At 41.5% G+C, this 21359-nt stretch overlaps 1 protein-coding gene across 5 annotated transcripts in view; it reads right to left on the minus strand.

The window, feature by feature from the left end:
• The window catches only part of phf14 (PHD finger protein 14), a 78724-nt gene that overhangs the window by 13640 nt on the left and 43725 nt on the right, over positions 1-21359 (minus strand). For 3 of the 5 annotated variants that reach the window (XM_041955410.1, XM_041955409.1, XM_041955408.1), the window contains 2 exons: positions 20861-20982; positions 4184-4301 (listed from right to left, as the gene is read on the minus strand). In XM_041955410.1, the coding sequence (XP_041811344.1) occupies positions 4184-4301; positions 20861-20982 (240 nt within the window). Of the gene's footprint in view, positions 1-4183; positions 4302-16928; positions 19186-20860; positions 20983-21359 lie in introns of those variants that run through there. The other 2 variants (XM_041955411.1, XR_006007534.1) reach the window with 2 other exon arrangements.

Raw genomic sequence — 21359 nt, forward strand, 5'->3', positions numbered from 1 at the left:
ACACAGATAACCTCCCAGAGCCTGTAGCATAGCTGCACACTCCATGACTACAGGATTTATGCACCAATGTCACAAAGTGCTCTGGTTTGTCAGGTATTTAATTGGCTAGATGAACCAAAAACAAACACTCATGTCATGAGGAATCCCTCAGCTGGTTTGATACATAATGATATTGTGATCTAATACTACACAGAATGTTGCAGAGGATTTTTTTCATATCGCCCACAACTGGTGAGCTGTTATCTCCATTTGTATGATTTATTGCATCCCGCGTCCCTTCGAGACAGCAGGCTTATCGTCCCACCTTGACTGTGGCCATCTGGAAGAGGTATTAACACTTCTGTCTTCAGACATGCACAGACGTCAGACCTTCGTGTCTGAAACTCGAACAATGCCTCGCTCGCGTTTTATTTCAAGCAAACCTCCGGAACCTCGAGCAATGCACAAACAGGCTGGCTTTCAAACACGACATTTAGCCAAAACCGCGGTGAGCATCACATACTGTAAGATACTCTGTGCTGCTTCTCGCGTACCTCTTCCTTCAGATGTCATACATCTTCCTCTCAGATAAGAGCAGTGGCTGCAGGGAGCTTTGACAAATCACTTCCTGTGCCATTCTGTGTAGCAGACTGTCAGGCAGAGGAGTTGACCGCGAGCTATCTCTGCCAGCAGCTGAATCTCAGTCGCAACCATCAGGTAATATTCTGCACTTAATGCTGGCATTTAAGAAACATTCTCTCCCCACAGGCAAAAACGGTGCATGGCTTGGCATTTAAAAGCAGATAATAAAACTTTCCTTAAATACAGCTCTCATCTCAGAGTGCTTTTTAGATGCCCTTAGTGGAGTCAATTATCTCCCCACACTTGCTATTACTGAGACACTCTGAGCACCTTGCGCCTTAAAAGGTCTGTACACCATGCTTTCTCAAAAATGTCACATTCTTAACTGCCTCTCAAAATGTAGACCCTGCAATATTAGAAATGGCGTACACGTGTTGGCTTCTTTCATCCATTTGTTGCTTAAACATGCCTCTTAAATGTGCCGGATAAACTCGAATTGAACAGTAAAAACGCTTCAGAATCGGAAACCATGCAGCCCTTTCGTATATGTATGAGCTCCTTCCCAAGCTGGAACATAAATAGACGGGTATAAGCAGAGCTTTGAACAGGCTTGCAGCTACTGAACAGGAGTGATCTTTGCTTGCTGAAGGAATGGAGAGAAAAATGTTCAGACTAATTTGTCACATCAACGCAGCAAACACTGCTCTCCTGTCACCACGGAAATGTTGCCCTTCTCTGAAACAGAGAGCCAAAGCCCAGAGCTTCTCCCATTTGATGTTAATAAGGCGGAGGAAGGTGGAGGATTTGAAGCAACTTCACATGGACAATTACTCCAGAGGGAGTGAGATGGTGGGACGATAGAGATGACCACAGAGACTGGCTTAATACTAGCTACTCACTATACTCACTACAATATGTGGACAGAGTACATACTGATGCATCAGTGATGAAGGGGGAAAATACAGTGCATAAGGTCTCATCCAACATGAGGATTTGAATCAATGAAGTGAATACTGCAATACTGCATTGTTCCTGACGAGCAACCTCTTGTGTGTGGTGGGAATAAAGTTTGTTCTTTCTTACAAGCAAAGGCTGAGGTAGTGTGATGTAATGCGAGTCCAGCAGTTCAGTCAGCCACAGCCACTTTGACACAGAAACCACTGTTTGCTTCCCGTCCCTGTTACCTTTCACTAAACTTCATCAAGCAAAAGTGAACCACAGAGGGGGTTAATTAAGAGAGGTCCAGGCATTGCTGGCATGTAACAGGTATAAGGATACTAGCTACTGTGTTTGCCTTGCCAGCAGCTAAGCTTTCAGGTACAGCCACATCAGCCTTAAGTCTGGGGATGCACCAATCCAGATGTCTCTATCTCAGTTCAGGCTACCTGTCGATACAGGGTACTGATCTACAACTGGCGCTCTATTATTTAGAAGCCTGTGTGTGGAACTCAGCGGGATCATTTCATGTGAGGTAACATGAAACTAAGGATTGCTGTGGCATTACAGTCACTAAGTCATCCCTCTTTTTAGCCATCTCTATTTCATTAATATTATACAGAATGATCACAGACGACAAGCAGCCTATTAAACTAATGCCACCGTCTGCAGCCTATAGTGTAATACTGTACAAAACAGGTGGATACCACTAGTGGAATATAATGTAATCTGAAGTGGATGCACCAATCTTATTTTAGAGGTGTAGCCTCAGACCACCCTGAAGGATTTTTTTTTTTAAACAAGATTGAAAACATTTAGTCAGGTTTCCACTGAAGTGGTTGTTTCAGTTGATGGTCCCCATTAACAGATGATGAATCCTAATGTTTTTGGCGACCTTCTGACATTTCCTCTTGTAGCCATTCCAGGCCAAACCTTCCCCTTATAACGCAATCGATACAAAAATCAAATGCAAATAACATAACATTCAAGTTCGTTTGTGATTACTGCATCTTTCTATTTATTCTGGTGCAATTTATGTTTTGCTTTTTGGGATGGATCCTTGCAGGGAGGGTAGCAGCACACTGTGTCTGCTAGTGTCTTTTTTGATGCTACCACTGGGGTCACCAAAATCTTAAAATGTATAAATCTACATGTGAGGGCTTTAAACTCACCAGATATCAGACAGTATTCCCATTTTTCTTTCATTCATCAAGACACAAGCTCTCAAAGATTTGCAAATTAGAACTGCTGCAAGGAGTATTATTGACTGGAACCAGAATCAGATGGTACATATGTGTAATAACGTGTCTGTGAACGTAATCTACTAACTGAATGAAGTGAATTCCAATCATCAACAGAAACTAAGACTGAAGATATAAAACCATCAAGATGCCTAAACATTCTGGGGATGTTTTTTCTCAACAGAGCTACGCTGAGGTTTGTTAGAAGTTAGTGGATTCCCAGTGGACTGGAGCTAACCCAAAGTCCCTTTATGGATGTGAGGAGACAGATGTTCACGTCTGATACTGAAACATGCTGCCTGGACTCATGCTCATATTCAGCTTTTCTTCATGTATTTTCAATTCCTGTGAAAACTAGAGGTCAGTTATGGCAAAGAGCGCAGATCAGACCATCAGGCTGGCTAAAGTTAGAGTAAGTTAATCTGTTAAATATGTTACTTAATACAGCACCAAATGTTCATGTTCTGTGTGTACTTAGAGCATGTGCAGTACTGATTGTAAAAATACACTAAAGGTACATTATAAAGAGTTTTACATGGGGAACACTTAATATTAAACGAGAGCTTTAACCTATTGGTTTTCTTGATAATTGAATGCTTGATTCCTGTGATCCAGCGTTTTCACCAAGGCTTTTATAATTCACTTCCTCTGCAGCAGCATCAATCAGCCCTAGCAGGACAGACGACTACTTTCTACAGAAATGGAAATGGGGATACATTTATCAATTAGGTTGAGAGGCTACCAAATGTTAACCTTTATTGCAATATAATCTAATAAAAACAAGCAAACAAGACAACAAAAAAGAAGAAAAATGTGATAACTGTATGGGCATGTCAGTTTACAGGAGAGCTCACAGTGGAGTCTTCCTGTGTACAAACATACAGGCAGTTATATTTGACACCACATTTATTACATGCTGTTTTCAAAGCTTCTTTAACACAGATTTTGGCCTCACAGTGAAAACCTTTGAATTTTTTGGTTTGAGTTGAAATTCAATGAGTCCTTCCTTTAAACTGTAGCCCTAAAATGTGCTCCATCAGTGCTGTTTGACTAATGTCCTGTATTTAATGTTAGTGACCATTAGTGATTCAATCTCTCTGTTCCTGTACAATATTCAACATTTGGAGGATAAATTGTGCTGTTAAATTTATATTGCACTCAGAAAGTGGATGCTAGTTAGCCTAGCCTGCTAATGTTAGCACTGATTCTCATTCAACATTATGTTTTGAGCAAGCTTTTTCAGAGGCTGCTAAGTTGTTGTAAAGCTCAGAGGAGTGTTATTCCTGCGTTACAAAAAGGAAAACACAGAAGTAAAAAAGCCCGATGCAATATACATCATTATTGATAACGTAGCAAAATACTCTCATGATGAGAGATGTCAACCCCCCACCCCGCTTTGCTGCTTTCATACACTCATACACACACACACACACACACACACTCACCTTGGAAGAGGATGTGTCACACTCTTGGCAGATCCAGCCATATCCCGTCTGCTTGGGGGATTTCTTCAGCGGGGGATCCAGACACCCGAAGTGATAGCAGAGCCGGCACTCGTCACACCTGAGGCACAGACAGGAAGGGCATGTGTTGCTCCTCACATAAATAAATCCACCGTCTTCCTACAGTGATGAGGCCAGCTCAGACGCTATGATGGATGATGACAAGGCAGCTAGTTGTCAGTCATGAGACTCTGTCCATGCATTCCAAAGACCCTCTAATCACCCCAGTCCCCTGACCTTACACAGCCATTGACTGTCCAATGGTTCATATCGGCAGCCAGATAAATACAGGCCTTGTTAGTGTCAGATAAATGCCTGCTGGGTCTCCTAAAGCTGGACTGACCCTGTGTCTTCAGGTGAGGTAACAAGGGTTAGACAACACAGAGGACACAGCGGATGCACTGAAAACTATGCTCCCAGAAGATGACGACCAGGTTTTAGCTAATCTTTTTAATGGTAAAAATAAGTGCTGTTACTCACAATAACAATAAAAAAAGCTCAAACAAGTAAGCAGTTACACTAGTTATTGTGTACCAGAGAAAGGAGACACATTCTGCGTCTGTGATTTAGGAGCTGATAGCAAATACTCCAGTTCAACGTTCATGTGTGAACTCAGCAGCAACAACACACAACACTCAGCAGCAGTTAATAGCACCATGGCAACAATGTCAATGACAGGGATATATATATATATATATATATATATATATATATAGGGATATAAGCTACATTAAAGCCACATTCATCTGCTGACAGGGTCACTGTGAATGATCTCCAGCTACACTGAATTATATTATTTCAACATGTATTGATCAATAGAGAATTTATTTCAAAATAGAAAACATGAGGTACGGCAGGGGTCCCCAACTGCTTGTCCAAGGGCCAGAATTTTGTCTGTAGGGACCAGACTTCAAAAAAAAAAAAAAAAAGAATTAGGCCTAATCAGCCTATTATTGGTAAATATTTTCACTTTCTAAATAAATGTTATTTTTATGAGTCTATATCAATGTGAACTATCTAGTTATCGTTCTGGATTTTCCAAGTTTTTTAGGAGTCGATATCAATGTGAAAAAACTTGGAAAATCCAGAACGATAACTAAACAGTGATCTAGAAATAAGCTCAGTGCTGCATACAAAACCCACAGTTCAACTTCCATCAATGCTTATCTCAACGAAAACCCCTCTTCAGGATCCCAGGAAGCAAACAGAAATACTCAGCTTGTTGGCCAATGAAAATAAACCCATGTAGCACCTCTTGCCTCTAATAGACATGCTCTGTGAGTCTAGATGACTGTCTGTAGAGCGGGTGAATTATGAAATATGGACTCATCACTCCCAGCATGGACTGGACCTCCTCCACTGGTGAGCAACATCACATTCATACATTAATATTCTGCGGCTGCCAGCTGGATGTGACCCGTGTGCCGCCAGTTGATGATATGTATTGTTTTACCTCTGTATATGTGCTTGTCATGTAATGTCCTGTGTTTTCTTTCCTGCTGCTGTTTTTACTGATTTGCATATAAATAAACTGAAGCTGAAGTTGAAGATTAACTGGTAAAGGAAACGAAATATGACAACAATTTGAGAGCTTCGCACTGGAATTATTTCTTGGCAAACAACAGTTTATCCATTTGCTCATAAGACAACATGGTCTCTTTACAGGCATGGAACCAAACTCACGGTGACACCAGACTGCTCTGGGAAACTGTCGCTGCACCTGACTGCTTTGTGTCGCAGGGGCTTAATCAAGTGCAGCTGAGGATGATGGCAATGTCATTAGCGTTGCAGGTATTTAGTCATTTATTGGACAAAATGAAGTTCTGAGTTGACAATGCGCGAGAGGAAAACTTGGGGGATCACCAAAGTGATTACAAACCATCCAACAGTTGTGGTCATCCAAGTAGACGGACAGACAACGCCATCCACGAAAAGATTTTAAAAATAGTTTGTCATTCATAAAAGTTGGACTCTGGTAAATAAAGAGTTATAAAGTAAATGTACTTGAAGTGCAAAACTTGCACTGGATTCTTTCTTTGTACTGAAGGTCCACTCTTAAGCCCCTTTCAGACTTGATGTATTTTTTTGAGAGGTGGCTTTAACATCACTCGCGCTGGTCAGTGAAGTAGATACAAAATACACCTGTCGTTCTTGTCTTATGCTTCTCTCCTTGTCTTCAAACCTCTCAAGCTGTCCTTCTTTCCTCTATAATAGAGACGAATAGAGCGGGTTCAGGTTGACCTCTCTAGCTGTTTTCATTGGAGAATGTGAATCTCCTTCATTGATTAGGACATAATTGGCTCTAATTGAGGAGTGTGTGTGTGTGTGTGTGTGTGTGTGTGTGTGTGTGTGTGTGTTAACCAGGCAGGGGCTTACTGAAGGGCAGTCAGCCTCATAAATGATTAAAAGAAAAGTCTGCTCTCTTTGTGCTACAGACACAGGTCAGTGTATCCTGCCTCAGACACACCCATGCTTTTAATGTGTTTTATGTACTCATTCTGTTTCATTTTGTCAGGACTGTTCTGTCTTTTCATGCTGTGGTTTCAGGATGAATATAATGAAATCACATTATACACTCAGTCCAAGAAGCTATCTGTGCATGATTTGTGGCAGCCAGTGTTTGGATATCAGTTACTAACAATGAAGCCAGCTTTGTGTTGGATGTGTGTGTTGAAAGGAATTAGGCAGTTTGATGGCATCGGATCTGATGGCTCTACAAATGCAGTATGATAGATGGTAAGTGTGCCTCAGGCTTTCACTGAGGCAAAACATGAAAAGAGGCTGATACTCCGCAGAAAGGGCTGAGAACACCTCCAGCTTCTCTTCATTTTTCTAATGATATTGAATGAATTTTCAATTTTCATCACACACCCACAACAGTCAAACAAGCTTCAAAATGCATTCTGTGAATACAGTTTGAGCTATTTTCTTAATACACCTGTAGCCAGTAACCAGTTTGATTTCAGGAAGTACAATTGTATTTTTTTCCCGCTAAACAAAACCACTGTGTTTAAAAACAACACGTCAAAAGAGCCCTTTACAGCACCCCACCGGGCCCTTCCAGTGGAGAAAACATGATGCAGTGCCATAAAGACTTCCCTACATGCTGGAAAAGGGTTTGGAACTGTTCTCTGTAAAAGCATCATGACTTTGTGTGCACTGATGCCCAACAACATGCAGATGGTGCCCTTTTTGTTTGTGTCGCCTGTGCCCCTCAAACATCCTGAGTGCACCACTGTCTAGTGGCGTTATGGTGCTGTTTTTCAATGAGCGAAGCCCTGCTTTGTTCATCTAGATGCATGACGTCGGCCTTGCACGTGCGAACCCGCCAGTGATACACAGTGCTGCCTATGGTGTCACACTATTCCACTGATCAACAGGTGGCAGTTCACCAAGATACGAGCAGTCAAACCATCAGACAGGTCGGACAGACGCACAGTTTATAGAGATGATCTAAGCGAGCACACCTGTAGTGTTGGTAATAATCCTTCATTATATAGGAAAACCACCTATAGTAGGTCAAAGTTGATCCGGGGAGTTAGTCTGTAAACTGCATTGGAGAGTCTAGGTAATGAGTTTACCATCGGCTTTAGTCTTTTTTGTTCCTTGTCACATTGACTTGTCAGACAATGTCACCTTGACCCCAGGTGTTAACAATTAATTAGCTGACTTGTTGTCGATAGAAATGACGGCCAAAGCACAAACACACAAGCATGGATGAATTTCTAATAAACCAAACCAACAGTTATCCTACTGTACAAGCAACCAACCACACACAGTGGAGACTCCATCTGCATGCAGAGTGAGAAGGGCCAAACTCTTAAACCAGCAAGGATAACGTTATGGAAGGTAGCCCTCTGGCACGAGACTACAAAACCTGTGAAAAAGGTCTAATAATATACCTGTAGTGTTTACACATTAAGCATGGTAGATTTACTCAAATCAGAGTAGAAATTTAATTGGCATAGATAATTGGCATCTTATGAGTTGTAGGGGCATAAGCTACCAGCTGCTGCACATTAGCGCAAATATGCCGAGGCAGGTGGATCTCTCTCTCTCTCTCTCTCACTCACTCACTCACTCATACACACACGCATGCACACGCACACGCACACGCACACACACACACACACACACACACACACACACACACACACCTCTGAATCTTGGATGGGCTGAGCAGGCATATCTGCCTCGGAAACGATGGGAATTTAAAGTGCCCTCCGGCCACCTAGTGAATAGAAGACAAATGACCAAAGTGTGTGTGCTCCACTAATGAGCACACTCCTTTTGTTGCACACAAACCGCCGATTGATTCCACATGAATCTCCAACTAAGGCAAAAAGGAAGGAGCAAACTCTTCAGTTTCGCTGCTGGAGACTCTTGAAGACCTTCCAAACTCACAGGGGGGCTCTTTTTATTTAGCAAGACTGTGACGGCTGCACACATGCCTCCATAATTACTTTACCTTAATGAACCCTGTTGTAATGTTTGCTGTGTAGTGTGGGGAAGATCTTTGAATTAGAGCAGTGCTCACTGATGCAGACGCACCATTTTCTGTGTGCGTGTGTGTGTGATAAGGTGGTTTTTAATCTTCATTTATCCCTGGCAGCTGGGTTAAACTCTACGCTATGTTTCAGCAAAAGTGAGCTTTAATTTGGGACAGTTCCACACGTTCACCCTGACTAACACAACCACAGACCACTGCTGGAAAGGCCTGGCAACACTTACACTTTTACACAGAATAATTGCTCATGGAATCAAAGCAAACGCACAACGTGTTTCCATGTAGAGATCAATTTTGGTGAACTGTTGTGCAGTACTTCACACTGACCAACAGCAAAACATCTTGACAGTGCTGACTTTTAAGGAAAAGGAAGGTAAGAGATGAAAGAAACTGTCATGGTATTACCTGTGTCATGAGAGCTAATACTACAAAACAGTTCATTATATTAAATTTCTCTCTCCATAAACTTGTAAAGCTTGGTGTACTGTTGTGGCGCGCTAGCATGCTACTAGCTAGCCCGCTACTAGCTAGCCCGCTACTAGCTAGCACGTTACTGATGAGCTCACCGGCCACAGCTTGCCAACTAGCTGCACAAGTAGTCACTCACTCACCAGTTCGACCATACCCACAGGTGGTATCCACTGGTCTGAAGTGTCACGAAGAGGTAAGAGCAGTTAAAGCATTTTGGGAAATCAACCAAAGTCATTCAATTCATCAATCAATAAGGATTCAGTATCTTTCCTCTGCTGAGAAAGGGGAGTGTCATCCATTCATTCCTCCACTCCTGTCCACAATCAATCAGCTATTTAAGCGGACTGTTGTGTTTGGCAGCTTTGGTCCATCAGCTGGCTGCAGTGTTCAAAACTAAATTTTGCCTCACCTGCTACGGGCTTGTATCCAAGAAGAAGTACCTGACAACAATATTTTCATTGGCAATGTACATTTTGACACAGTTTAATGTAAGTTCAGGAAATAGATTAGAGCCACACTCATACAGTAGCTACTAATTGACCACTATGGCCTGACACGGATGGTTATGCCAAAGTTCCTTAAGACACAAACATGCCATGAACGTCTCTACAAAATTTTGTGCCAAGAACTTTAACCAGCTGGTGCGCTAAATAAAAAAGGGGATCACCAAAGTAACCTTGTTTCCTTCTTTTCACAACTAAAACCGTGACTCCAAACAAGTTGGGATGCTTTGCAAAACATGAATAAAACAGAACGTTATAATTTGTTAATCCTTTTTGACATATCCTCAGTCGAAAAACAGTACAAGGACAAAACATTGAAACAGTTGCTTATTTATACATCTAGCAGCCACAGAGCAACATTATCATTCCTCCAAACAATCATACACCCTGGAAAGCTCAAGCCCAGCATCAACTCTTTAGATCTGCTTTTGGTCTCTACCAACTCCTGAAGGAAAAATCTGACTTGTTAGCTGCTAAATGCTCCAGCATGTTTACCTGCTAGTCTCTAGCAGCATCTGTCTGCCATTCTGTGCTGAGCAGCATATGGTGGTTTTATAGCTGTTTTTTCTGAAATCAACTTCCTGCTTGAAAATGAGAGCAAATATGGTAAAATTACAGTCGGACAGCTAAACAGCTGAAACTCACTATAAAGCTCCGGAGCTGCAGGTTCAGGTGCTAATTCTCTGGAGGTTCATCACTATGAGCGATGCCTCTCACAGTGTCATACTGCTTTCACGTTATCATTTGATACATTGTTCTAAAATTAACCATTAAATTTGCATAAGGCTGAAAGAGAAGTACATCTTAACCATGCAGATATGATGTGATGCTTTAACGCAGTCTGTGGCTTTAGCCGGCATTAGGATGCTTAACTACCCGGCAGTGAGGAAACAGATGCTTTTGGGTGGTGCTTTAGTTCCATAAAAATCAAATATTTGCAGCTTTGGGCCCTTGGAGGATGGTGAACTTAGACCCTCAATGGCCGATCTTCGTAATGTAGCCAGTGTTCAGCCACCTGCTACCACCAGCCTATCTGCTCCCAAACCTGCCCTTACACACCCGGCCTCAGCAAGGTCCTTGATGTTATCAAAGCAATTTGGCCCTGCTTTAATCATTGGAAAAATTGAGCAGCACCCCTCCCCCTCCCTTGTACTTTGGAAGCAGACAAAATCCAATCACTCATAAGAGAGGTTATTGATTGATGTAATCTTATTGGAGGTGAGGTGTTGGAGGGGACATGATTGATTGCTTTTGTCTGCTACACATGTTGCTCTCTGTTGGCGATTTGTGTCCACTTTCATCTGGTGTTTAATCCCTGAGTGAAGTTCTCAGTTCCTCTCCTCCCTTCCGGTGTCACCCCAGAGCCTGTCCTCGCCAAGCAAGGCTGATGGCCCACAATTCTAAGATGGCTTCGTTTGATCTCATCCACCTCTTCAAAATCGCTGTCACATTTCTGTCCGGGTCTCATAAAAGGGAAGAGGAAGCGCCATTACTCGAGGAACCGCAACGATCCCCCATTCATCAACACAGCCTGCAGTAATATCCAGTGACGTATCACCGCAACTAAATTAAATCAAACTGATGAGGACACGTATGACACAATTTTAAATTGACTTACTGACACTAAATGCGAACTCTCTAGACTTGAAAATGCAGCAAGATAATTCAAGCTCAGTGAACCATGTCGAAGCAGAGGACAGCAACAAATCTTACTGATTTCTTAATGTACTTGATTACTTTTATGAGTAAATTTAAAAAGGAGTAGTTAGAACTCCAAGCAAAATGATTTCTTTAGAAATGCTTGAAGTGTTGTGTTGTACTGCCAGAGAATAACCCTATCAATTAACGCCAGTCTGTATTTAACTATATCTCGACCAAGATACAATGTCACATAAGATAATTTTACACATTAAGTTTCTTAATCAACGGGAAGTGATCAGTGCAAAGCATGCAACACTGGAGAAACCAGCACAAAAGCAATTAAAGCAAGCATACCCAACGTATGAAAGGCAGCAGTAACCCTGACCCTGAATCACCCTTGTCACTATGGGCACACGGGACATTTATAAGATGTTGGCAAATGCTACAATGCAGCGAAACAGTAGTACAAGCTGAGAACAGATAAAAGTCTGCAAAGCTGATCGCTCCCATTAAGTTTGTTTAAATCATGAACATAAGTTACTGCTCATGGGAGACCTTGTGAAAGGTTCAGTTTGCTTCAACCAAAGTGCTAGCTGGATGGTCAACAGTGTAATCCCCTGATCCCACACCTTTCCAATGACAGAAAAATCCAAGTCTGAAAGTCCTTGTAGTTAAGAATGTGGCCTAGACCTGCTCTATATGGAAAGCATCATGAGATAACCTTTGCTGTGATTTGGTGCTATATAAAAAAAAATCCAATTCAATTGAAAATCAATCAGCTCACTTCCAATAGTGACAGGCCCGGCACAAGAGAGTAGACATGGTCTGAGCTTCTCTCGCAAGCTCTCTTTTCCATTTTTCACAACCATTTCCATCACTTTTCATGTTTACACCAGAGTGAAACAACACAAATGTCTGTTTAACACTGTCCAGAAGTGTGTATCTTTACTCTCATTGGAAGAATTATCACACCTTGCCCCCGCTCTATGATGAAAGGTATCAACTGGTCATGACGAGTTTGTTCCAAGCAGACCCCAGCCTTACCCTTGGTCACTCTGGCCAAATGTAACAATTATGTGATAATGATGTGAATGCTGTAACAAGTCTTAAGTCAGCAGACTGATTCTGTGGTGTCTGTTATACAGAAAGTTTGTTAATTAGCAACCTAAGTGGTGCTGCAACAAAACCCTGAGTGCAGAATTGAGCAAGAGTGTGTTTTGTTCGTTTGAATTCATCTCTTAATGTGTGACATGGTCTTGCTTCAAGTGTTAATATCAGTTAAACGTGAATAACTGTTGTTTACCTTAGGGTGTAATCATTTAACCTATTTTGATTAGCTTCTCTGTGGCTGAACCCCTTGAGGAGTCACTATTTAGATATGCATCAGCTCCCATGTTCTCCTTTCCTTATCAAAACCAAACCAGATGACAAAAACAATGACAAAAATCCAAACACAGAAATGAAGCACTGAGCTAAATAACCTTAATGATGAGACACAGAACCTGTAGGGTTATTGATGTTGCTTCCCGACTGCTTTGTATCCACAGTCATGGGTCCATGTATTGACAGTGGGTTTGTGGCCTCGAAAACTTCTTTTCTCTCCAGCAGCTCTGGTGTCTGAGCCCAAGTGACTGAAACAAGGCAGTGAATTTATCACAAGTGGGCAATGCAATTATCTTGGGAGTGGCCACGTGACAGAAATCAATATGACACAAAGCGCTCAGCCATTGACTCTCATCCATGACAAAGTGCGCTGGTGTCTTTCCATAGAAAGGAGTGGATTATTGGACTTTGTGAGACTCCTACTTTTTTGATTTACTGTTGGGTCACTGCAACATTATAAAAGAGCCATTGTTTTACAAGAGGGGGAAGTAATGAATGGACTGCTGAAGTCACACCTATGGAGAAAGTCAGAGGGGCTGCCTTTATTAGCTCATCTGGACACAACTTATTCACAGCCGGGATGGAAAGGAAGGGAAGGGGAGTGATCTCTACAGCTCTCACTAGGTGCTTTTTATTCGTCTGAAGTTTTTCATGTCTTCCAGCAGGGGGCCCCAGTGAACTGGGCACAATCCTGGAGAAGAGTCAGGTCTCTGCCATCATTTCTGTGGGACAAACTGAAGCCTTGTAGCATCCGACCAGGCCAGAAACTCAAGTCTGCTTGCTACGTAAATTCCACTACAGATACAAACAGCTTGTAGTACACTACAACTCCATTAAAACGAGGCTATGACGAAGTAATCGATAGATAAAAGGCACCAGTAGAGCTTTGCAGTTCATATTCGGTGTGTAATGATTAAAAATGGGTTAGGAGGCAACACAGTGTTAGAGTTAATAGATAATAGGACAGAGAGCAGCTGAGGAGGAGGACAGAGGAGAGTGTGTACCTCAGGAAGCATTTGAGCGCACCCACACTGTAGAAGAATCAGTGGGATAAAGAGACAGGGGAAGAAGTTGAGGAGTAATAGATTTTAGCTGCTTGGCCGCACTTCCCACACAGACCCAGTCTGAGCTCTTGTGTTTTCTGTTTTAATAGGGGGGAAAAAAGGTGAAGTCAGCAAAAACAAAATGCCGCCATTAAATCATCTCCCCGGATCCAGTGTCAGAGCAGTAATGGGAAACGCACTCATCATCGGAAAGGTTACTGCTTTCCAGAACCTTCCTGCTAGCTTTTCTCTCTCTTTATCCCTCGGCCCCTCCCCTTCCTGTGCCTCCTGGCCTCAGTCTCATCCCCTAACCAGAAACCAGCTGTAACCGAGCTGATCTCCGGTTTGCCGCCTGCTGTTCGGTCCCCAAAGACCCTGGGGTCGAGGATGAGGGATTGGGGCAGCTACAGTTCGCTACGGTGAGTTGGTTCCATCTCACGGAGATGCCACCATGTTGAAAACCAAGATGTCTCTCTTTCTATCTGTCTCCCACCATTATTTCAAGAACAAAGAGGCAGCCCTTCTCTTCACCAAAATTTCTGAAATCCACCTGCAGACGAAGTCCCTTTTGTTGCAGTATGCTAGAAAATTTCACGTTTGGTTTTTACACCACTGGGGACAGCAGTATCGGCTCCATTTGTCAGAAACTGATCAGAGGCAAAATAGCGGCATGATCCGCATTCTGGACTCTTGTGGCCTTCTTCAGCAGATTTCTTAGATGTCACGAAGAGTCCAACAAATGAACAATCTAGGTACATTACAACAGAGCAAACAATAAACAACAATTCTTCAACAGAGGCCACAAAAAAATTCTGAAAGCTCCACAAAATCCGAATAAGTGGATTTTGTGCTAAATATTTCTGCCAAAAACTATTTCCAAGGCTCAATAGCTCAACTACTTCAATGAAATCTAATGTGGATGATTTTGTATCCACTGACCCCCCTCACTTTACTCCACTTTACTATGTCAACATCAAGCTTGGTCAAAACAAGAGCCAGTCCAAGAAATATTAGTTAATAGGAGATTTAAAGCCCTGATTGCAAAAACACAACTGAAGTGCTCTCAAGAGTGTGCCACAGTGTGTCTGTCACAGATATAACCCTAGCCCTTAAGCCATGTTGGTAAACCAGAGGCCTGGGGGAAAAAAAAAAAAAAAAAAAAAAGCTTTTACTGGTAGGGTACCTGAAACTACAGGTCCAATCCTACTGTGGCAAAGGCAGCATTCACCATAGCAGAAGTCATAAATTGGCAACAGTGACATTTTTAAAGCGGGTCTGTGTCGTGCGACTGTTGGATTACATAGCAGTGACCTTAGAAGAGCATTTTGTCACCTCTGTTCCTCAAACACAGTGGAAGAGTAGAGGTGCATTTATGTGTAAACATGGAAAAATTCCTGTTAGCAAAGTTAGTACTCGCACTATTGTGGCCAAGCCCACCCTGCCTCATGTAAACAAAGAACAGCGCACACTGTGATGTCAAACAAAGAAGATAACAGTGAGCACTGTGATGTCAAACAAAGAAGATAACAGTGAGCACTGTGATGTCAAACAAAGAAGATAAGAGTGAGCACTGTGATGTCAAACAAAGAAGATAACAGTGAACACTGTGATGTCAAACAAAGAAGATAACAGTGAGCACTGTGATGTCAAACAAAGAAGATAACAGTGAACACTGTGATGTCAAACAAAGAAGATAACAGTGAACACTGTGATGTCAACAAAGAAGCTAACAGTGAGCAGTGTGATGTCAAACAAAGAAGCTAACAGTGAACACTGTGATGTCAAAGAAGATAACAGTGAGCACTGTGATGTCAAAGAAAGAAGATAACAGTGAACACTGTGATGTCAAACAAAGATGATAACAGTGAACACTGTGATGTCAAACAAAGATGATAACAGTGAACACTGTGATGTCAAACAAAGAAGATAACAGTGAACACAGTGATGTCAAAGAAAGAAGATAACAGTGAACACTGTGATGTCAAACAAAGATGATAACAGTGAACACTGTGATGTCAAAGAAGATAACAGTGAACACTGATGTCAAACAAAGATGATAACAGTGAACACTGTGATGTCAAAGAAAGAAGATAACAGTGCAAACTGTGATGTCAAAGAAGATAACAGGGCACACTCTGATGTTAAAAAAAGAAGATAACAGGGCACAATACGATGTTAAGCAAAGAAGATAACAGCGCACACTTTGATATCAAACGAAGAAGAAAACAGTGCACACCAAAATATAGATGTCATTTTGAAAAATACCAGTGTACATGTGAACAAGGCATGATTGTTTAGAAACAGTGTCTCCATTACATTACATTAAAATTCTTTAGGATCAAATTTAAACGATCTTTATCAAAAATGTGTGTATGTCACAAACAAATTTCGCCAAAATATTGTCCTGTTTCTTTCAAATATAAATTTGGGTGTTTCCTTCAAAACTAAGTGGCAGACTTAAATTAAATTCTCCTCTCCAGAGGATGAACCATTTACATTTTGGACACTGCATGACAATTTTGTGTAGCACCAACCTCAGAATAAGATTTCATATCTAGACATACATATCTCACTAACTGACAAATTGCAATGAAGCATATTATATTCCTGAGATGATGAACTCTTTTGTGTTCTCTTTATGGGCCCTTTTTTTTACATTTTATTTTAATAAAAATCATCGGTGTGGTTATACAACTCGTAAATGCTTCATTGGTGGTCTCTGGGTTGTCAACTTCTGGGTCCCATGCTCGAAATGATTTTTAGGTAGTCTTTTTCAGACGTGAGAAATTTTTCTGTGTGTTTAGGCATGAAAATAGGCTAAAGTAAAGGTCAAGATGTTGTCAATCAGCCATTACAATACTGTGCACAAACAGTTCTGTTTTTAAAAAGTCTAAGCTGATCAAACCTCATCAGTTACTGCAGTAAGAGAATTCCAGCAAATCAGTCTTGACTGTACTACGGTGAGAAACAACATTTCGTCTGAGCCACCCCCTCCCCCCTACAAGAAGGCCACTTCCCAGGTGATAAATCACAGATGACAGAGGGCATTACACGCACAAACGGACCGCCGCTGCCGCACCTTTAGAACAATTAATTAGCTGGCTGACACTCATTTATCACTGCAGCAATAAGGTGAAAAAGTCAAGAGTTTATTAAAGCTCTGCTTAATTTTCAAGAGTAGGCCAGAGGCTGAGACACTTCACATACACAACAGCAGCAACATTCACATTCTTACTTCATACAGTATCACAGTAATACAGTATACAGTACACAATAAATCAGAAATATTCCCTTAATAGCATGTCTGTAAACAAATGTTTCGTAATTAAAAGAAAATATGGTAGTCACGTTAAGACTACAACACAAATCAGAGTTGAACTCTGTTCACAACACAAGCATATGATTTATAATCAAGTATGTAGGCACAAAAAGGAAAGACATGTATGTTTGGCCTCTTTAATAAATACTGTACAAATCGTCACACTACATAGCTACCTGGCATTCAAATTCCACAAGACGACATCGTGTTCAGTTTTAAATTACTGTACAGATCTGAATAAATAGATATAGCCATGCATTGTAGAACTGACACACAGTCTTTGAGAGTTTGAGTAAGAGAAGTGGGAAAGAACTGGTCAGGAGTCAGCAAGTCATTCTGCAGTGAGATCTTATCTCCAAAGACAAACCCAGTGTGGTGTTGTTTCTGGACACACTCCAGGGAGACAAAAAGCAGTAAACTGCATGGGTTTGACTGCTCCCAAAAGCATGCATATAGGGCCCTCGATAGGCAACAGAGTGACATATGAGGGCAGAATGTGACACTTGTCATGAGCCCTGACAGGGCAGCAAGCAGCTGTTGTTTTGACAGAACTGACTATGGGCCACTAGGGACATGGAGACAAAGCTGGGCTTCTTTCTGTGGACATGTCAGTTTAACTGTCACTTCAAAATATGCAGACAGAGGAAGACTTCTAAATGCCTTAAGACACTAGAGACAATTGGACTAATATTTAAGTACTATTAACGCTAACTACACTAGCTTGTTTCTACTACAGAGACTTTATGGTAGCATTACTTTACTGCTACACTTGATATACAAGAAACAGTTGGCTTTTCTATACATAACACTAACTTTTCTTGATTCTGGTCCTCAATTTACTTAGAAAACACAACACAACACTCAAGTCTGGGACAGCCTAAATCCAAGTGCATCTGCAATGAACCAAATTCACAGTGAAATGCTCAAGGTGACTGGGTGGCAGACGACTCCGATAATACTGACTGGTACTGATGAGAAGTTGTATGTGGAGGTCAAAAGTGCAGAGCACCAGCCTGGTACCAATGAAAAAAAATTGTTTATTAGAAAAAATGTTGGATGCAGGTGAGCCCCTAGAGGCATAGAGAGGAATTATTCATCTTAAGTCAGAAGATGCAGAAATCAACAGAGCGCAGCTGTTTTCTGCCTTTAATAGCACTTTGAGCTTTTTGCTGTGCTTCAACACTGCGAGCAACACAATCAACTAGCTAAGAGTCTTCTACTTATTTCCTACAGAGGGAAGCTCAGCTGCCATGTGAGCAGTCAAGAAGCTTGTAGGCTTTGCACCGACTCAACAGTGAGATTTGAGATCCGATGGGCGCTTGAGCTATCCAGAAACCTGATTCTGGATGGAAAACAGTGCATCTTCAGTGGTCTTCATGTTTCAATAGTGGGTATACTGTTAGCAAAAACTGACTGTCCCGTCATATCGAACTGATTTCCACTTCATAGCTGATAGATCCCTCCCTGTCTAACATCATATTTCGAAAGGAAATACACAACATTAATAAAGTATTGACACGATTTCATGGAATCTTCTCAAAACACCAGGAAACAATGTCTGGAAAATCTGGAACAGTTATATCCATCAACTGGCTCTATGGTTAGCTCTTTAGTCATTCTCTACTTATTTGTGTTTAATGCTACCTAGCATTAGCACAATAGAGGTTGTTGGCCAAAATGGTTTAATTAATGAACTGTATGAATAATTAACTTGTTCTTACTTGGTCAAAACTGCAGATGCACACAATTGTGTTGATGCAAGTGGAGCCACAATCAACCAAGTTACTCGTAGAGTGTAAAAAAGTCCAACATCAACCAAAAAAAAATTTGTCTCCAACAACACTTCAGTATTTATGCTCCAAGTTTTAGATTTAGACAGTTCTGCTCAATTTTCGTTGGACAGTTGTTGGTCCAGTTTGGATCAGAGGTGGTTGCGGGGCAGCGTGACGGTCTCTTTCTTCAGCCTGACTCGAGCGCCATTCTTCAAACGCCTCAATTTGCCACTCTCTGTCTCTAAGCCAACGGTCATCTGTCCCCAGTTTTAAGGGAGGTGAGGTGGCTGCCCCGGCTCTCACAACCTGTGCAATGCAAAGATAGAAAGAGTCAGGGCAGCACACCTCACACCCCGACCAGCAACCCTTACAACTTAAAACACTGTGGTACAACAGAGGCATGTCATATTCACCACTCTGCTGTATGAAGTTTCTTTTTTTCACAGGAAAACATTCAAAAAATGCATACAGGTGCTTCTACTTTGCCGCTTTTTTACTTTTCTATTATTGTTCTTATTTTGCATCTTATTGTTCTTATTTGCACCTGCACCCCCCCGTATGTTCTGAAGAGCTTCTGTATGAGTGAATTTCTCCATTGTGAGATCAATAAAGTCAAATTTAATCTAATCTAATGCAACACTTCATGATTGTGTATTACATTAAAAGCCTTTTTTATTTTACCATGGAATGATAGCTGCAATTATTTTCATCATTGATTAATCTGCCTATTATTTTCCCGATTAATTGATTGTCTGACTTACAAAATGTCAGGAAATACTGAACACTTTCCTGGAGACTACAGTCAAAGCTTTACAATTCTTTTTTTGCTTGAAAAATGACTTCAATGACTATTGAATTATCCAAAGTTGGCGGTTCATTTTCTGCTGACTAATTACTTAAGGTCTGGAAGAATTACATTCTTTAAATTGCTGGAATGTGAAACATCTGTGCAGAAAGTGCTGAGTTTCACTAAAAGTAGTAAAAACAACAAAGGTGCAGGTAGAATGAGGCAGTGAGTGACCATTGTATTGCTTGCCATACTCAGCGGAGTGGTGAGTATGGCATGACTCTGTTGTTGTAGAAATGGAATTAGTTCTGTAGGATGTACATTACTCTGAATTGATCAGGACAACAGGTAAAGATGGAAGAAGATTTACATCAACTGCAAATTAGAGCAGGAGCAGATATGAAGTGGGGGCAGATAAGATGGAGACGTCCTGTTAAAATGATAAAAGACACTTAAAAACATTACATTTTGAATAAAACCCTGTTTCAAGGCTTCCTTCCACTATGTTAGAATTCCTGGTTTTGTAAGGGCTTGTTAGAATACAAAGAGATGGGGAAGAGTGTCACGCTCAAAATGGTTTGTGCGGGATTATTTCAACCTAACAATTCAAAAACTTGTGAGTTTAAAAGAGCCAATGATGGTTTTGGAGGGACAATGTGAAATTCATGAAGGGAATTCTGGTCCAAAGAGAATGGAGAAAAATTTTATGCAAGAGATTCATCACATGACAATGTGCTGACATGGTGCCTGCTGTGATCTAGTTTTTTATTTTCTCGCAGAATTCCAATGTCAAAGAAGAATCCTAGTTATTAGATGGCTGACACCTGAAATCCCAAGAAAGGAGCAGAATAAATTGTGCTATTCATTACGCCTTAATGAACTGTGCAAATGTATGTGGCAGGTCAATATAGGGGGCCTATGGAGAAGATACCCTCAGCCCCCTCATTCTGCAGAGCCCAGGCGGCCAGAGCCTAATGAAGACTGAACTTTAATCATCAGGAGGATATGGCTGCCTCACGAGACCAACACGCACACACGCATGCACACACGTCTAAATACCCCACCCCCTGCTACCTCTCTGAGCCACACACACACACAATGCACACGCGCACACACATATGCACACACACAAGTATGCACACGCACGCACACAGAGCCACACATACGTGCGCATGCACACGCATATTCTCTCACCTCACTAGGTTTTCGTTGTCACCCGGTCCTTTGCAGGTAGTACACTCAGTCCTTGTGTCGTCAGCTTTGGGTTTTTTCTGCATTGCAGACTGGCGTTGACGGCGTTCCCGTGGCAGTGGTTCCTATGGAAACACGGCTGATTAGAATTGAGAGCTGTATGGGAACTTGTTAGCGGTCGGGGAGAGATAGAGAGTACGCCAGAGCAATATTTGTTGAATATGATCAATGAAAGTGACTGTTAAGATTAGACTGACGTGAGTCTTCAGTGGAATTTCTGAACTTATGCAACTATGCATACAGTGTTTATTTAGTTTTATGTGATTACTGCAACTTTCAGATTGTTTTGGTGGCCAAAATTTTGGTTTGGTTATTTAGGAAAAACCTATCCTAATGAGAATTAGCACATTCTGTTTGTAGCCTTCAGAAAATTCATCTTAGTTTCCCTGGGTCAAATCTGTTTTTACATCATTCAACTAAGGGGCTTTAAGAGACTAGTTCA

This window comes from Chelmon rostratus, chromosome 16, assembly GCF_017976325.1.
Source record: "Chelmon rostratus isolate fCheRos1 chromosome 16, fCheRos1.pri, whole genome shotgun sequence".
Lineage (NCBI taxonomy): Eukaryota > Metazoa > Chordata > Actinopteri > Chaetodontiformes > Chaetodontidae > Chelmon > Chelmon rostratus.